This window comes from Telmatherina bonti (assembly GCF_933228915.1).
Source record: "Telmatherina bonti genome assembly, chromosome: 23".
NCBI lineage: Eukaryota > Metazoa > Chordata > Actinopteri > Atheriniformes > Telmatherinidae > Telmatherina > Telmatherina bonti.
Window position 1 is genome coordinate 21,739,875 of NC_136632.1, and position 18,433 is coordinate 21,758,307.

Consider the following 18,433-nt stretch of genomic DNA (forward strand, 5'->3'; position numbering starts at 1 on the left):
ACTGTATAATTAAAACCAGCCAGCCATTTTGCAAGAGAGGGAGTTTAATTCAGATGTCTAAATTCATTTCACACATTACTCAAACCCTCCGTTCTGCCCTGCTGACCCTCAGATTGGCCCTTTGACTCGAACCTAAACTCCCGCTTGCAGCTGTCTGTGCTTATATTTGAGGAGGCGGGGGATGAAGCATGGCTTTATTTGTTGAGCTGCTACATGATTCATTTAATGGGAGTTAACTACTTACTTCTCTGTAATTCTTCTGTCTCCTTTTTATTTATGTGCAGGTGTGAAGAAGCCTCCATTGGCTCCTAAACCTAAACTCCCTGCCATAACTAAACCTTCTCCCCCACCCATTGCCCCCAAACCTGGCCCTCTCTCCCAGTCCTCACTGATCTCCCAACCGTCTCCTGCTACTCTCAAGAGGGCAAAACCGGCTGTTGCCCCCAAGCCATGCATCCCCAGATCCACAGCTTTCTCTCCCACTGCTTCACCCCCACCACCCAAACCAGCTGAATCCCTCAATCAGCCTCAGGAACTACAGGAGACTTTAAATGATAACCTTCTTCTTCTCAACTCCAAGAATGGGATTTTATCTGAGACGAGGAGACGTAAATCGGATTACATCATTCCCACCTGCTCATGTGGGCATGGGGGCTGTTCCCAGTGCCATCATCTGGAAAATGGGAACACAACCGAAGCAGGGGGAGAATTTCACAAAGAGCCTTTGCAGAACGGGGTTTCCACAGAAGGATTTGTTGGGATGGGGCCTCAGGAGAGTAAGGAAAACCAGGAGGAGGGTGCAGCTGTTGATAACGGTGAAGGTGGACTTGTTACCAAGAGGCCCAGGGATAAACCTCAGAGACAGAGACACAAAGAGGTGCAGCGGACTGAGGAGCAGGAGAAAGCTTCGGAAATCACTGCCGGTGAGCCCGACTCAGAGGATGTGCAGGCAGAATCCCAAAGAGTAGAAGTAACAGACTCTAAGTCAGCCTGCGATGTTGCAGGCAGCATCAACGTCTTGTCGAGTGTCACTCCTCACGAGTCTTCTGCAGAACACCCTCAGGTAGAAAGACAAACATCTCCTATCCGGTCTCACCCTGATCTACATGTCCCTGCTGCTCCCAGTAAGCCTCTACCAGTCCCTCACCCACGTAGGCTCAAAAAGCCAGGCTTGGTGAGGCAGGACGGGGTGGAGGGAGTTGCCCAGGACCAGGTGGTGGAGCAACAAAAGCAAAGGTGTGACACGCAGGAAGCTGAGGGAAAACTGACTCTAGCTGGTTTTTCTCTTAGTTCAGAGAGCGAGGAGCTCAAACTGGACACTCAGGGTGATGAAGCGCCCCTGAAAGACTCAGCTTTGGGAGATGATGAGACTGGTGCGCCTGTACCGCCTCCCCGTCAGACTTCCCTCTCGCCTCGGTTAAACAGAACAGTTCATACGTCTCTGAATAAAAACACCTCCCACTCTTTAGATCTGCTCACTCAGCCGGAGACGGTGAGTCCAGAGGTGGAGGAGGATGAGGAAGACGGGTATGGTGACTTTGAGCGGTACCCGATCGCCCACAGCCTCCCCAAACAGATCAAACTCGGCTGTCAACCCCTCCTGGCCAACACCAGGAAGGCCTTCTCCGCTGAAGAGCAGCAGTCGCCGAGGGCGCCGCCGAGAAAGCCTCAGCGACACAGCCTGCCTGCGCCTCCTCCACCTTCCATCTGCCCTCCTGCGCCGCCACACGCCAACACCCCCATGAGGGAGCTGCCTGCGCCTCCTCAGGAGAAAACCGCCTGGCGATTCACGCGACCCTGCGTGACATTTTTCAGCCGACAGATGCCCACCAGGAGCAGCATGCCGCCCAAAAGCCGAGCCCCGACACTGGGGGGCAAGCAGAGGGCGCAGTCCTTCTCTGCCGCTGACCTGGCAACCCGGGCCAACTCGCAGAAGAGGGGCCTCTCTTTCCGCAAGCTGCTGGAGCTCCGGCTGTCGGTGAAGATGCTGCCAAAGCTGCTGGCCAAGGGGGGGCAGTCGCTGGACTGTACCAGTGTGGAGTCAAACAGGGGGGAGAAAAGCCTGGAGAGGCCCAACAGCTGCATCGGAGAGGTTGATATCTGCGGAGAGGGAGTGGAGGAATCGGTGGAGTACGAGAACGTGCCGCTGTATGAGGAGATCCCGGAGTATATGAACCTACCGTTTCATAGTGCCAGACTGGGGTGGCCACATGACCCGGACGCAGCAGATTCAGACATCTACGAGGTTCAGGATCCCTATCACACAGCCCAGGACCATGAGTATGAGAGGTAGGCTCTCTTTTAAGCATATTTAGTTTGTTTTTGATAAAGATTAAGATTAAGATTTAAAACTATTAAAAGAAAGGAATGTAATGGGTATCTAATGTAAATTTTGGAACAAGTGGATGTTGTATGTGAATATTGTTAAATGGATGATCATGAAATTAAGGGGCAGATATCATAAGATTGCTCTTCTTTCTGCTCCTTTTCATTCAAGCTATATTTAATTGGCAGTCTTATTTTGTCTTTATTTTGATGTTGTTTTGAATTAAATAAATAAAAATTAAATGAAATTAGAGCAGAGACATAGCAGGGATTTGAAATAATAATGAGCTAGGATCTTCATCGGCAGTATAAACATGTGCAGGTTTATGTATATAGGTATATATGGTGGTCTAAGAGAACCTGGTGTGTGCTTTTAGGACATACATGTTTCTTTCTAAATTTTTCTGATATTTTATCTGTCTATTTTCAGAGACATTGACTCAAAATGAGCCTTTTGGCTAAAATCCAGGGTGTTTTTCTCTCTTTTACTTGAAAGAAAACACATTTTCATCTCTTTGTCTTCTCATTTTTGGAAAACTTTAAGTAAAAAGCCACTGTCCAAACACAAAATGTTAACTGTAGTCACAGAGGATGGAGAAAGCAGCTCCATGTGGCATCTAAGTCAGTTAAATGGCAGTAACATGACTGGGTGCAAAAGGAGCTTCAACACTGGTAGAGCTTCCCAGGTGGACAATTTGGCAAAGATTTCCTTATTTAAAACAAGTTGCATCTAAAAATTACAGAAAAACTGTTTATCAACCTAAAATGTCAGACATTGAAGATCCCACCATCTACATTATATAATATAATGGAATGGTTCAAAGAATCGGAAGGAATCTCTGTACGCATTTGTTTTCAGCATTAAAAGCTTAAAGTGGTGCTATTATGGTATTTGGAGTTTTCTGAGCTTTCTACACTGTTACAGTGTTGAATCCTCATCAGACATGTGAACGGCACTGTTTTTTATCACCTAAACCCATGTTTGAGTTTGAGTTTGAGTTCCAGCACTCTCTCCGTTCGGTTTCCATGGCGACGAAAAACGCGTCGTTTTAGAGAGTTTTTTCTACTTGGAAATCCTTGTGACGTCCCGGGGGATAAGGTTCGGTGATTGGTTACCTTCTACTGGTTAACAAGGGCATGTACAAATACATCAGGCGGGTGGAAAACGTGGGATAAAGTTATTTCCAACGATGGCTGGTGAGTTTACCAAAGAGAGACATCCTGCTGCATTCGTTGCTGTGGGTTGCTGTTTTCCACTTTGTTTTTTTGGTCTGATTCAGGTTCCAACATGTAGGGCTGTATGCTATGTGTTGACATTGTATTTTGTTTTTTTATTGAGTTCATATTAGCCTAATCCTTCTGTTTATGAGATGTTACAATGACGGCGAAAGCAGGTGCGGTGCGCGCTCCCGATGTAGTGCGGTGGCGGGAGGCGGGGCTTAATGCGGAAGAGTCTCAATCCACTCGTTTTGCCCGCAGGCTGATCTGACAGCCTACAGAGAGGGTCGGTCTGAAGTAAATAAAGCCATTTGTGACAATAACTCGATCAATCCCAGCCCTTCTGGGCTCAGAAATAAAAATAAATTAGCCTGAAATGCACATAATAGTTCCACTTTAATATTTTTATTTAATAAATCATTTTAATTATTAAAGGATTGATTCAAAGGCTAGTCTTGAAATCTTACTATATCGGAAGTAAAAAAAAACCATGAATTAGAATGGCATTATAAACCACTTCGAAGAAGGCCGTACTCTAAACCCACAAAATATGAAGTCTGCACTAACATGTATAGGATTTAGGAAGCAGGTGTTGATAATAAACATAGTTTTGATTTTTGTTTTTTTTTATTAATCTACCAACTCATTAGCATTTATTCTCGTTTACCAGACAGTAAAGTAACTGAGAAATAAAACCAGACAATATATTTGCTTAAATAATAAACCAAAAGAAAGCTTTTTATACCGTCAGCAATGCTTCTGTATGTGTAGAAGTCGCTTCAGGCTGACATTCAGACCCGCTGTTCATCACTTAGCTCCTCCTGCTGCTGCGCTGTAATTACAGGTGACCCACAGCTGCAGTGTGGGATCGGTTCTGGTGACAGCTTGCGCAGGTGATACGAGCGGCGTCTCTGCTTTCATGCTTATGAAAGTTTGTTTTTCAGCCAGTCAGATTTGAATAGAGCATTGATGTGCTGCAGGTCGGCCTGTTTTCCTGTGGGTTATTTTCAGTGGCCGTAGCAGGAAATGTCTGAGAATCGCAGAAATGCCGCACTGCTCTCCAGAACAGGGAAAATAAACCTCCAGCAACCACCATCCTCCTCCTCTTCAACCCGGCCGCCCTCGCACGGCGCTTAGCCTCTTCTTAACCTCATCGTCTGTCGTGAGAGTTGTTTTTATCCCAAGTAAATGACCAAATAAAGCTTTAGACTTTGTGGATAGCTTCACTTGAAAGATGCAAAAGCTTTAAATGCAGCATTTTAGAAATAAAATAAGAGTTAACAAAGACAAGGAGTGTCATATATTGAGGGATAACTGGCAGCAAATGAATAAATAGTGAAAAAACCTCCAGCAATGGAGAGGTTTCTAACTTTGCTTCAAGTTACAGCAGGTCTGGAAATGTAAATTTATTATATGGTGTTTGTAGCTGGAGATGTTTTTTTCACATATTCTGGCTTGTAAAGGTAAATAATTGCCAGTTTCTTTAAAGAAGACTGTAGCACATAATACTTTAAATGAATAAAATATCTATGAAAACAGACTTTTTTGTTCCTGTTAAGCTAAAGATGACAGCATTGATACATTCAGTACTTATTAATGCTGATTAATCTCAATTTAAACATGGAAAATTAGGGATATTTAGATGATTATTGACTTTTTTTTTTTGGCTTTAAAGTTAATTTCCATTCTCGCATTCACTTTGTTCTGGGTTGAGAAGATGCTACATCTGCCCTTATTAGAAGTTTCTGAAACCCCTTCAGGTTTTTCTTTCCATCAAAACATGGACCAGCCCTAGAAAGTAGTTACCGCCCAGTAAAGCACTGGCCTTTTTTTCATTTCACTCCATCTCAAATTCATTCAAATTTGTGAAATCCTGCTACTTTTGTTCAGACCAGGACCCGACAGGTGATGAAGTCAGAGGTTGAAGCTGAGTTTAAAACATTTAAGATGTGCTGTGCTTCCTAATTCTGTCTGGTATGCAGAGCAGGGTGTTTGTGCACTGAAGAGGAGAAAGGCAGCGAGTGAATCTGTTGTGTTTCCCAGGCATTTGAGCCTGTTAAGTTTATGTAAGTAGCCCCGGGGCTGTAAACAAGTGGCGCTCTGTGCCTGATCCAGTACACCGGAGTGTTCGACTACAAGACACAGCAAGAGGGGCGAAGTAGCGAAAAAAAAAATAAGAAACTAGTTTGCTTGTTTGGGTTTTTGTTTTTTTAGGTAAAAGAGACATTAAAAAAAAAGCAAGAAGGGGAACAAGTGGGCTGCTGCTGATGAGAGTGACAGGAAATGTTCCTCCGTCTTCATTTAGGATTCATTCTGATGGCCACGCTTGTGATGATACACGTTAGACGAGATGAAATCACAGCACTTTTAATCCCTCATTTTCTGACGCGTCATCTTGAAATCAGACAGCTTTACGCTGCAGAAAAGACTGGGAGAGCCAGATGAAAACATTAGCGACACAAACACATGTTGCTGCTTGTTCTGAGCTGGCAGACGACGTGTTTGTGGGAAGATCCAAGCCTGCAAGTTGCTCCACTGCCAGCAGCAAGGCTGATAAACACACTTGCTGGAAGAAAAGCCGGATAAGGCAACTAAAACATCGCTGTGAATTAAAAGCTCATTATTTTGACTCATTTAACAACTTATGATTGCTTCTGTGGCTTTGTAGACTTTTCTCCGTTAGCAATAATAAAACGAAAAGCGCAGTTTTCCACCTCCATCTGTAACACCTCCTTTGCTGTTTAGCTTTACTCTGTTTCTTTTGTTTGTGGACGTGAAGGTTTTGCATATTTGCTCAGTGAATCTGTCCTGAAGCAGCCTTTTCCAGGGAAATCAGAATTCTACTCAGCAGTCCTGTCTGTGGTTTTCCTGACTTCCCAACATGCTCTCCAAGAGCAATCACCAGCATATTCCGCTTCACAAGAGCAATGAGTGAGTTTCGCTCTCATGTGGACTCACACAGTAAAGTTTGTCTTGTGATAAAGTCCTCCGCATGGCACAAGTCTAGGTTAATCTTTATTTGTCCAGGGAGTGTTTTTGCGAGCGCACGTGCTCCTCTGCAGCTTTTTTTTCCGCACACATCAGCGTTCCTTGTCTTCTCTGTGTGTTTCTGCAAACAGCGGCTGGCTGAAGCAGGATGTCCACTCCGAGGAAGAGGAGATGCACAGTTCAGATGAAGAGGAGAACAGCTCCACCTCCAGCAAGGAGCACCTGGACGAGGCAGACAGACAGGTAATGTAATTAAAACCCATCTGTAACGTGAGGGGAGTGCAGTCAGTGGTTCACTGACGCATTGGAAAGTCATAAAGTAATGAGTTGAAGCCGAGTTGCCGATCCTGCTGATTGTGACACTAATAAAACGTAATGACATTTTCACATCACTTCACCAGCATGAATCAGTGTTTACTCATTACACTAAAACATGGAAGAAAAACATCAATGTTCTCGCGTTTTTCTGTAAAAGAACCAATTAAAAACCATTATCTTTTGTTTTGATCCGGGCTACTGAGTCCAGCAGGTTTTCATGTATTCCTGCCTCGACACACCTGAATAATAAGCTTTCAAGTTCTGCACAGGGACTCATAAGTAGCAGGATTGCAGCCTTCAAAGGGGCTGAATTGAGAAGCCCTGATTTAGAAGAACTGACATTAAATATCAGCTTTACACTGATTTAACAGGTACGGTCAAACTGAGTGATAAGCTTCTGATATGTGAGACGTTTGCATTCAGTCCCAGCTGCTGAAAAACTAGGCTGCTGTGTAAAATGTTCATATTGTTGAAGCATTTTGTGGGACGCAGATAAAGTTCAAAGGCGCTTTTAATCTGTGGATCTATTTAGCATTTGCGAGTGAATGGAAAGTATCTGCATCTTTGTTTGTAACTCGTTCAGTTTGCTGCCAACAAAACAAGAGAAGAAATCTTATTTTGAGGGGGAAAAAAAGCTCTGAGAGTTCCAGGAAATCCATCTGCCTCATTAAAATCACACATTTTTAATATTTTGTTGGACAAATGTTAGCTTGGATTGCAGCTTAGCAATGTTTTATAAACTCCTGCAAAGTCATTTATTTCTGTTCAGACCTGCATTGTTTTTAACAAGCCTACAGGGTGAAGTTTTCTCCATCAGATCCACATGATTCTCTGCGACTGCAGGCTTCTGTGACGGCCGACACGTGTTGTAAACATAATATACCGGGAACTTTGCTCACCAGGATCCCCAATTAACAAGCATAGTTGCTCATTAGTTGATATTGGAGATGCTATTTCATGTTGGAGATGATATTTTGCTCAATATTTGACTCATTTCTGTTGCTTTCAATGTGGATAGTAATTATTTTTCCATCCAGTTAGACTTTAAACCAGCAACCGATTGAAGATATTTAGTTTTAGGGTGAGAGAATGATTGTTAAATATGTGGTAAACATGCTTTTAGTCACTGAAAAATGTGGAAATGTGACAGAATTATTGATCTAACTGTAGCTTTAGCAGAAAACGCGAGCATTTACAGGTCACAGTGGACCGTTCCTATCAGCGTTCACACATGCAGCCAAGTGTGTCAGTCGCCTCTGACAGCCTTTTAGAAGTGGGTGTGTGCTACAAAGGGGGGGGGGTCTGCAAACAGAAAGGCTGCGGGTTCAGGAATAGCTCCCTCAGTGATTGTAAGAGCTTTTTTTTTGTTTTTTTATTCCTTCGTCCTGTGTGACCTCCTCCATGATGCTGTCAACACCTGTGTCTGATGCCTCTCAAAGCTCAGCAGTATCACTAATGGAGGCTCCGATAGGGCCCGAGGGGGGGTTTCAGTCAAGCAGAGGCCAAGGCCACTGTCCAAATTAAGTCAGAGTGACCACCCCCATTGCCATTCAGCACCAGAAAGAGACTGGAAGAGGAGACAGATGCAGAGAGGAGGAAGCTTTGCTCCCCTTCAGGCCTGAGCTGCTTGCTTGAGAGAAAGCTAATGGTTTTAAACTCTGCCATCATGGTGATTTGCAGCGACGCTGTGAGTGAACACAGAGCTGTGTTGTTTTGCGACTCCTTTGTGGCGATGACCTGACTGTTTGTGTTTCTGCTCCTGCAGCAGGAGGATGACACGAAGAGGAAGAAGGTGGTGCACATCGCCCAGGAAATCATGAGCTCGGAGAAAGTGTGAGTGCTTCCCGCCAGTAAGAACACCAGTAGAAACTACAGCTGATGTTTTATCGCCTTTTTTTCTTTTTTTATCAGGTTTGTGGACGTCCTGAAACTTCTCCACATAGTAAGTGTCTATTATATTCAAGAATTTATAAATGTGCATTTACATAATTACACAACTGAGCAGGCAGAGAAAACGGAGCGCCTACCGCTGCATTATGCAGGTTTCACTATGTTTTGTTAGCCGCACGGACGCTGGAACTGTTTTGAGAGGTGATCAAAGCTTTCTCTCTGGCTCTCGGCTGGTGTTGTCTTTGCTCTACTGCTTTCATAGAGGTGAATAATGCAGTTTTTCCACAGCTGAGGTTTTTAAAGTGGCTCTGATTTAAGTGGGTTTTGGGTGTGTAGCGGTGCCAGCAGGCAGGTAAATGCATAGCCACATGAAACAGAAACAAATTGTGTTTATTTGTTTAAATATGAGGGGAAAAAAAGGCTTTGAATGCTAATATTTGTTTTGGATGTTGTGTCATGATCTGTGCAGTGACTCTTAGGAAGATATTTGACCACATTGTGACTCAGGAACGGCTTTAAAGCTCTTGTGTTTTAATTCTGCTAGAATCTTAGACCTTAATGTCATGATATTATAGTGTGGAAGTCCAAAATATCTCATAAATGTTCAACTGGACTTAGATTGGACCACTTAGTCCAACTCAGAGTTGCAGGGAAGCTGGAGCCTATCACAGCAATTAGCTGGCGAGGGACTCGTCCACCCCAGACAGGTCGCCAGCTCATCACAAATGGGCTAAATCAATGGTGTCCAAGTCCAGTCCTTGAGATCTGCTATCCTGCAACTTTTAGAGGCATACTTTCTCTAACACACCTGAAACAAATGACTCAAACCCTTGATCTGCCATTTGGTGACGAGGCATTCGTGTGATTCAGGTGTTTTAGAGAAGAGCTGCTTCTAAAAGTTGCAGGATATAGGCTCTTAAGGACTGGACTTTGGCACCTCTGGTCTTAGTTGTGCTGGCTGCAAAGACAAAAGCATATTTATCCTCTAATTTTGGCACTTCTGAAAGAATTCAGTAACTTTTGGACCCTAAAAAGCCCTCCAAACCAGTGTTTTTCAACGGCACACTGGTGTGCCTTGAGAGATAGTCAGGTGTGCCATGGGAAATTATGTTATTCAAGATATTTTGACAAGAACAACTTCATTTTGGTAATAGTTTATTTTTTCAACATTTTTGGTGTGTGGTTTGTAGTGTGAAATAAAATGAAAGTAATGTACTTTGGCTCAGAAAGGGTTGAAAAACCCTGCTTTAAGACATGACAAGATCCTCTTGTGTCTTATATAAAGTTATTGAAGTATATCTAAATATCTATTCCATAGTTATTTAGCAGACACTTTTATCCAATGCAACATAGACACCCCGATAGGCACATCAGGGGGCAACTTGGGGTTCAGCGTCTTGCCCAAGAGACACATCGGCATAGTCGTATAGTCAAGCGAAGTCTGTGATCGATCTCCCAAGTTTCCAGTTGAAAGACAAGTTCCTTCCTTCCTTCCTTCCTACAAGTTTCTTCCTCCTGAACTACAGCCGGCCCAAATATCTAAACCGCTTTGTACAATTAAAGGTCAGGGGGAAGCAGGAACCTGTTCCAGCAATCATCAGGTGAGAGGCGGGACACACCCTGGACAGGTCGCCAATCCATCACAGGATCAACAACCATTCACGATCACAGTCATTCATGGAGCGATCCATTAACCTAACATGCACGTTAGACCTCTTCAAATTTGACCTTTTCATCAAACATATGCAAACTGATATTTTTCCCATTCTCCAAGGTCTAAATTAACTAAATATACCAGTTATTTTGATCTTGGCTATTCCTGCCTCAAGAGCCATATAGTTTTATTGTTGACGTTGTTCAAAAACAACGCAAAATTCGGGATATTATGTTCCTGTTTTTATTGAACCTCCCCAGAGGTTGATGCTATAGCATTGAAAGTTGTACCAAACGAAAGCTAATAAAATGTTCTTGCATATGGATGGTAACACATTAACACCTGTGTAAATTTGAACTCATTTTAATGCACAAGCACTGTCAAACGTTCATATGTTTTATGCTATAGATGACATCATATGACACATAACTTTATCTCAAAATTGTTACTTTTAATGCACATACATCCCATCTTATCACTAATTATGTTTTATCTCTTTATTTCAGATTGTCAGTTAAGAATCCAGCAAAAATTTACCTCTGAAGTATGACATTAAGAATAACTTATTAATCTTCTGATGGGAAGATATAATGTGTTTTTTTCATCTATTTTGCCGCTACGTGACGAAGCCTTTGACTGAACACTGTTGCTTCGTCACTAAGTGGTGTGGAGGGTGTAAAGAACTTTCCATTATGTTCTGCAGCTTTTCAGCCTTCTTCTCTGGACTATCAGATCAGTTCTAGACCCGGCACAGAGACAGACCAGAACCTCCTCCTGTTAGCTTTCTGCTAACGCTGTTGTGTTGATCTGGTCATACTTTTACAAAAGAGCCTTTAAACATAGTAGAGTCCTGGATATCTTCATGTGTCCAAGTCAAAACTGCATTCTCTATATTCCTTCTGTCTCCTTGTTAGTGTTTTTATTTTGCTCGCTGATGTCACACTTCTCATCAGTGTGACTGGATAGAAATGTTTAAATTTCCTCCTTTTTTTTCTCTGCCTCATTCATGCCCTGCATCCTATCAGGAAACCATAACAAGCTAACTGTCCCAAATACCCAAATACTGGAATTTATTTCCTCATGGAAAATGACATAAACAGGCACTCTGCTATCAGCAACCCGGTTGATTAAATTCCACTTAAATAGTTGGCACAGAAATATTAATCCAGTGCCACAAGTTGGAGCTGAAACCATGTGACTAGATGATGTCACGGAGGTGAAGGGCTTCTTAAGTGAACAGCATGCAAAAAATGTTGCTCATAAACTTCGATTTATTACCTCACTGTGTTTATAAATATCTTTTCTTGAAATAATCTGAGTAAGTTAGAGACAAAAACAATTTACGTGAATTTCCTTTCAGCAGGTTTTTAGTCCATAAGCAAGTTTTACATGCTTGTGGTTTAACAGTGAAGTCTTTGTTCACGTCTACTCCCAAGGACACAGCGAGTAGCAGGTGTGTCCTGAGGGGAGTCCCAGGTGAGGAGGTTCATTCAGTCTACAGAGAGGGTCCAGGGCCCACCTGTCTGGCGGCTTCAGACGTGCGTTTGGTGAAGCCGCGGCGTGATTTGTAGAAAACTGTCCTGTTGCTGACAGAAAGAAGGTGAGCCGTGGAGCTCTGTGGAAGAAAAGAGGTCAGATCGCATTCTTCTCTCTGCGGACGGCCTGGCCGCACAGCAGCTGCTTCCTCAGGCCGTGTGGACGACCTCCAGACACACACATGCCTCCGATAATCCTCTGTGTATATAAGTGTGTGTAGTATGTTTTGCATGTGTGCAAGGTTGATGTTTTAGTTGTTACGTCTGCACTTCATGCTTGTGGCAAATCGTTCCAACCAGCGTGTTTACGTTTTTTTTTTAGTCCATTTTTGGTTTATTTGTAGCCAAAGTTGGCTTGTGTTTTGTGACTTCGAAGATTGTGGTTTGTCAGCTTATCCGCAGGACTGTAGGAACTTTAAATTTTCCCATTTGTGAGGCTCTTGGTTCATGGAGTTTGATTTTGTTTACTGTTACATGAAATTACAGAGCTTTTTACTGTAGCTGTAGATGTCCTGTGCTTTCGAGAGAAAGAGTGAAAGCACAAGCTAACCCGGAAATTGGGATCTTGCACAGCTTCCCTACTTCCTTCCAGGTGCATGTGTGTGTTGGCACAGTGGACAAAGTGGAAGTGCTGTCTCAGCTGTATCATGGAATACATGAGGAGGTGTCAGGAAGGGGCGGAGGAGGTGGAGGAGGAGGAGGAGGGTGTTTATGAGGTGATAACCAGGTGTTCCCGTCCAGCTGCGACGCGGTTTGTCGTCTTGTGCCACCCTGTCCAGCTCTGTTTGTGTGTTTTTTGTGTAAGCGCAACATCAGAATAAACCCCCCCCCAATTTCTCCTCAGGACTTTCGGGATGCTGTTGCCAAGGCAACCCGTCAGAACGGCAAGCCAGTGGTGGATGAGCGGATCCTCAGTCAGATATTGTACTACCTGCCTCAGCTGTACCAACTAAACAAAGACCTGCTGAGAGAGCTGGAGGAGAGGGTCGCACACTGGTACACACACACACATGGACCTATTTACTATCATTCTTACATTAATTATTTAATTTGAATAACTTTAAATCCAGATTGAGAGCATCTGAGACAGCCTCATTAATCTGTAACTGTTTTTTTTTTTATTTGTAAGTAATTGTGACATTGCTGTAATTCATACTTTCTGCTGCCTCTTGAAAAAGAAGTTTTTAATCTCAATGGGACTTTCCTGGTGAAATAAAAGGAAATAAATAAAAAAAAATATTCTTACATGAAGAATCTATTTTATCTTGAGCAGAAGTACTTTTACTTCATTTAATGAAGCTGCTAAGTCAGGTTGTTCCACCGTTTAGATGCTTTAACTGGAAGATTTCACACAGAAATTGCTTGGATCCATTTCCTTCTTCGTGAATCTTCACGTACAATCGATAACAGAAAACCCCCCAAAAAAACCTGAAAACACATTTTATTCTGGTCAACTTTATAAATTTCATTAGGTTAAGTCTGGATGTCCCAGTAAATAAACGAGTTTGCTGAGAAAAAAAGGACTATAAACTTAAAACAAAACAAATTTAACACCAAAGAAACGTTATTTTATCAGCATCTTCACCTTTAGAGCAGTGCAGTAAATAAGACTTTGAAGCATTTCCACCTTCTTTAATTTAGGATTTTTTTGGCTTCAGCAGCTGTTTACATGTTTATGTTGCTCAAGTTTGTCTGCAATTGTGAAACGTTTCATATTTTGTGAAATGGAGTCAGATTAAATTGCTGTAGAATATAATGTAATAATAATATGTTGAAGTCTTTCATAATACTGCTTTTTACTCCTCTTATGCTGCTTGAAATGAATCCAAAGAAAGTAAAATTTTGTCTCTTGACTTAAATTTTTTTTAATAATGAAATTAGAAGCCTTGTTTTTTATGTCAAGTCTCATTTTAACCTGTTCAAACCTGAATGTGACACGTAGCTGGAGGTCATTAAGGTGATTGTTTTTACCCATCTGGTTACAGGAGCGACCACCAGAGACTGTCGGACATATTCGTCCAGAAGGGTCCTTACCTGAAGATGTACTCCACCTACATCCGCCAGTTTGACAACAACGTGGCTCTGCTGGACGAGCAGTGCAGGAAAAATCCTGCCTTTGCTGCTGTTGTCAGAGAGTTTGAGGTAGAGGGCTTTTATTATTTAAGGGTGTAAATCGCAAATTCTGCCATTAGATTATTGATCTGATTCAGTCGCTGGAGATGGATTAAAAAAAACATCACATTCTGACCCAACACAGTCACTTCTGTTCAGTTCAGCTTTATTTATATAACAACACTGTCATCTCAGGGACCTATACAGACATATTAATTCAATGGATATCTAATCACAAAAAAACAGTCAAAATATCATTAATAACTTCATTTTTATTTATTCCTGAATTTAATCAGACATTTAATAGAAAAATAGTTGTTGTTTTTTTAACTAAATCTACTGAAAAGTGCCAGATTCTGCATATTTGGGTGTTTGTCATCACTTCTGTTCAGTTCTGTTCAGTTCAGCTTTATTTATATAACAACACTGTCATCTCAAGGACCTATACAGAAATATTTATTCAAGCCATATCTAATCACAAAAAACAGTCAAAATATCAATAACTTTATTCCTGAATTTAATCAGACATTTAAATTAAAATTAGTTGTTTTTTTTCCACAAAATCTACTGTAAAGTGCCAGATTCTGCATATTTGGGTGTTTATCATCACTTCTGTTCAGTTCTGTTCATTCATTCATTCATTCATTCATTTTCCGAACCGCTTATTCCAATTCAGGGTCGCGGGGAAGCTGGAGCCTATCCCAGCCGGCTTTGGGCAACAGGCAGGGTACACCCTGGACAGCTCGCCAGTCCATCGCAGGGCCAGTTCTGTTCAGTTCAGCTTTATTTATATAACAACACTGTCATCTCAGGGGACTTAGACAGACATATTAATTCAAACCATATTTAATATTCAAGCAATTTAGTCAGACATTTAAATGAAAAATAGTTGTTGGTTTTTTTTTTTAACAAAATCTACTGAAAAGTGCCACGTTCTGCATATTTGGGTGTTTATAGTTTTTACACATATTTGTAGCTCAGTGCTGACTGTATTGTTGCTACTATGTAACTACATGAAACTTGCCTTAAAGGGTAATGTCCTGAATCTTTGAGATCTCTCCTGTAACTTCACGTTTCAGGCACCGTCTCACCCCCATACTAACTCCAGACAGTTAAATGTCCTGTACTCTCGCTGTCTCCAGCCATCAGACATACAAATGTCTGTGTGTACCTCCAGCTGAGTGTGTAAACAACTCGTGTTTTTATGTTTTGTTTTGTCTCAGATGAGTCCGCGCTGTGCCAGCCTTGCTCTGAAACACTACCTGCTGAAACCCGTGCAGAGGATTCCTCAGTATCAGCTGCTACTCACCGGTACAAACACCCCCACAGACCCACATCCACGTCCTCAGCATGCCGCGGGTCCAGGGTTTATTAAATTATAGCGCTGCTTTATTGGCAGCACGAGAATGAAACTTGGACTGAAGTCAAGTTTTACTGTTCTGGCTGGTTTTTCTGGGCCTCTTGTAGCCTGGTGCCACCCAGTGGACACACTTAATGAGAGAAACTTTCCACATCCTCAGAGTTTACTTAAAGATTAAATAAATTTATTTATTTAATAAATGAATTTATAGGTTTTACACTACTACTGAAACATGGACACATTAATGTAAGTATCAATACGCAAACAATGATGGATCACCACAGATATTATAGCAACAAAACAATATAGAGGATGAATCTGACAAGGCTTATCTCTCCCTGCTTGGTCAGGTAATGATCAAGCATTGGTATTGTAATGGTTAACTGCAGGTGATGAAGACAGACCCAATCCGGTATGTGGTATGTCTAAAAATATTAGCATCCGATAGTATGAACATGTTGCAACACCACATGAGGAGTTCTCACCCTGAACATAAAGAAAAGCCTGTTGATTTCTGTCAATAAACTACTGAGCTGTGGTGAGCCATTGCTTTACTAACGAATCTCGGTAAGGTTTCATGGAAAGTAGTGCAGTTTCCTGGTCTGAAAGCATCACCCAGGAGCACAGGAGTTGATTCCCTCCACCGCTGATGTGTTTTTAAGGACAATTAATAAAGTCACCCACTGGTTCCCATTATATTTTCCCTGAGGAGCCACGTCATGCAACTACTGAAAAGCTGTGGACACCCCCGCCCACCCAATGTTGAAACCATGCTTGATTTTATGCTTTCATTAGCTTCTCAGCATGAATTACAGTCTGCATTCTAGCTGCCTCCTTTCCTCTAAAAAAGCAAAGTTATTATCAACAGTAGTTTTACTTGTTTTTTCTCAAAGTCAGGACAACTCATGTGAATCATTTAAGTAATTCTACAAAGTAAAAGCCACGAGGACCCTTGTGGTTGGGGGTCCGAGAACCCCATGTCTCTGCCATCCATCCATCCATTCTCCACCCGGGTCGGACTTCTAGTCTTCTAAACACTTCTAAACTCTTCAGGGACACATTTACCTCCATTTCTCTGCCACTCAGTGCTTTTTTTTAACAAAACATTTCTTCCTATGTTTCATTGCCAGTGGTGGGATGGGTGGGGTTGGGGAGGCCGTGTAGAAAAAGTTTGGGAGCTTTAAGTGAGAAAAATACCATTTTGTTTTGTCTTCTCTTGTTTGGAAAAAGTGTTTTTTGTACATACATCCTCTGAATAGATTTAAGATGTATATAAATGTAGCAAAAACTGACAAAAAAGAACAAGGATGATCTTTTATGTTTAATTTTAAATGTTAGTATAGATGCTGAATATTAAGCAAACTTTTAGGGTCAAATTTCAGTGAAAAAGCAGCTTTATTCTAGTTAATAATTCATCTTTTAATCCGATATTTGAGGTGCACATTGCCAACATTTTCTTGCTCTAAATAGTACCACTTTCACATTGGACAAGCAAAGGAAAAAATATCGATTTGTCTCCTGCAGGTTAGAGTTTCATAACCTTTTATCTCTAAATGAAATGAACAAAATGATCTATTGCTTAGAGCTCTTCAGATATTTACTGACAGGCATGTCGCCGGTCAGGAGCTTCAACCTGTGGATGAAAAGAGAAAGTGATGGCTAAAATATACCAGTTTGTACGGCAGCGAGCAGCTCATGTTCAGTCCTGCATTGCTTGTTAACAGATCTGATAGTTTAATGCCAGACAATGTCTACAGTTTTGCTGATAGCAGAAATAATTTTGATGCCTTTAAAACTGGAAATTCCAACTATTTCTCTTGTTGTACTCGGAGAGGAATTAATTTCCTTTCATTTTAGCCAGCTGACCTTTGTTAAAAGCTTTTCTGTTGATGTGAAAATGGGAAGTTTAAGCATTTTTTGCTCTCTTACAGATTATCTGAAGAACCTCCCAGAGGACTCTGAGGACTATAAAGACACACAAGGTAAGATCAGGTGTAGTGTTTATTGTCTGTGTCTGTAATTCTGCTGAAAAATGCCAAACACTGATGTTTTTATATGTGCAATTCATGCAGCTGCCCTCAGCATAGTGAAGGAAGTGGCCAACCATGCTAATGACATCATGAAACAAGGGGTAAGACCTGGTTCAGAGATGAAGTGATGGATCCTGCTGTTTGCTTCCCTTCATCCTTTTTTATTTATTTATTTATTTTTCAGGATAACTTTCAGAAACTGATGCAGATTCAGTACAGTCTGAATGGCCAGCATGAGATCGTTCAGCCGGGCAGGGTAAGAGAGCATGACAGCCGTGTAGATTAAAGCACAGTGTGACTGCTGATATCTCCCATGTGACAAACAACATGTGAGAGTCATTACAGCGTAATAAAGCAGAGTTACTGCTCAGAATCTGGACTCTACAGCTCTACTTTCTGTCTTTAAACGCAGCCCAGTAAAAGCAAACCTGCCTGTTTGTCTGCAGGTGTTTCTGAAGGAGGGAACGCTGATGAAGCTGTCCAGGAAGGTCATGCAGCCACGCATGTTTTTTCTGGTGAGGATCAGTTTGCAAAACGCTGTTTTCTGTTTTTCTATCAATGTATAGCAGCAGTTTTCGCTGTCAAATAGCTCAACTTAATGAATGAATTTAGACTCGTCAGGGATTAATTTATTCAAAACAATAATACAATACAACGGCTTTATTTATAACGCAATTTAAAAACAACAGTGTTGACCAAAGTGCCACATTGTAGGGGGTTAAAAACAAAAAAACAGATTAAATAGCAAAGACGAGGACAATTTAAAAAAAAAAAAATACAGACATCTAAAAACAGTCATAAAAAATAAAAGCAATCAAATGAAAACAATCAAAATAAAATCATATCTAAAAAGTCAACTTATTGTGCAGAAAAAGCCAGCTGAAACAAATGGGTCTTCAGTAAAGATTTAAAAGCAGATACAGTGGACGCCCGGCTAACGTGTAAAGGAAGCTCATTCCACAGTTTAGGTGCTGCAAAGACCTGCTCCCCTCTGAGCTTACGT

General features: G+C 41.7%; 1 protein-coding gene across 1 annotated transcript in view; it reads left to right on the top strand.

The window, feature by feature from the left end:
* fgd6 (FYVE, RhoGEF and PH domain containing 6) overlaps positions 1 to 18,433 on the top strand; it is a 28,289-nt gene that overhangs the window by 1,595 nt on the left and 8,261 nt on the right. The window contains exons 2-12 of the mRNA XM_079262903.1: positions 285 to 2,289; positions 6,663 to 6,774; positions 8,615 to 8,682; positions 8,761 to 8,791; positions 12,773 to 12,924; positions 13,914 to 14,070; positions 15,264 to 15,351; positions 17,332 to 17,382; positions 17,473 to 17,531; positions 17,615 to 17,686; positions 17,877 to 17,945. Coding sequence (XP_079119029.1) covers positions 285 to 2,289; positions 6,663 to 6,774; positions 8,615 to 8,682; positions 8,761 to 8,791; positions 12,773 to 12,924; positions 13,914 to 14,070; positions 15,264 to 15,351; positions 17,332 to 17,382; positions 17,473 to 17,531; positions 17,615 to 17,686; positions 17,877 to 17,945 — 2,864 coding nt within the window. The remainder of the gene's footprint in view (positions 1 to 284; positions 2,290 to 6,662; positions 6,775 to 8,614; positions 8,683 to 8,760; positions 8,792 to 12,772; positions 12,925 to 13,913; positions 14,071 to 15,263; positions 15,352 to 17,331; positions 17,383 to 17,472; positions 17,532 to 17,614; positions 17,687 to 17,876; positions 17,946 to 18,433) is intronic.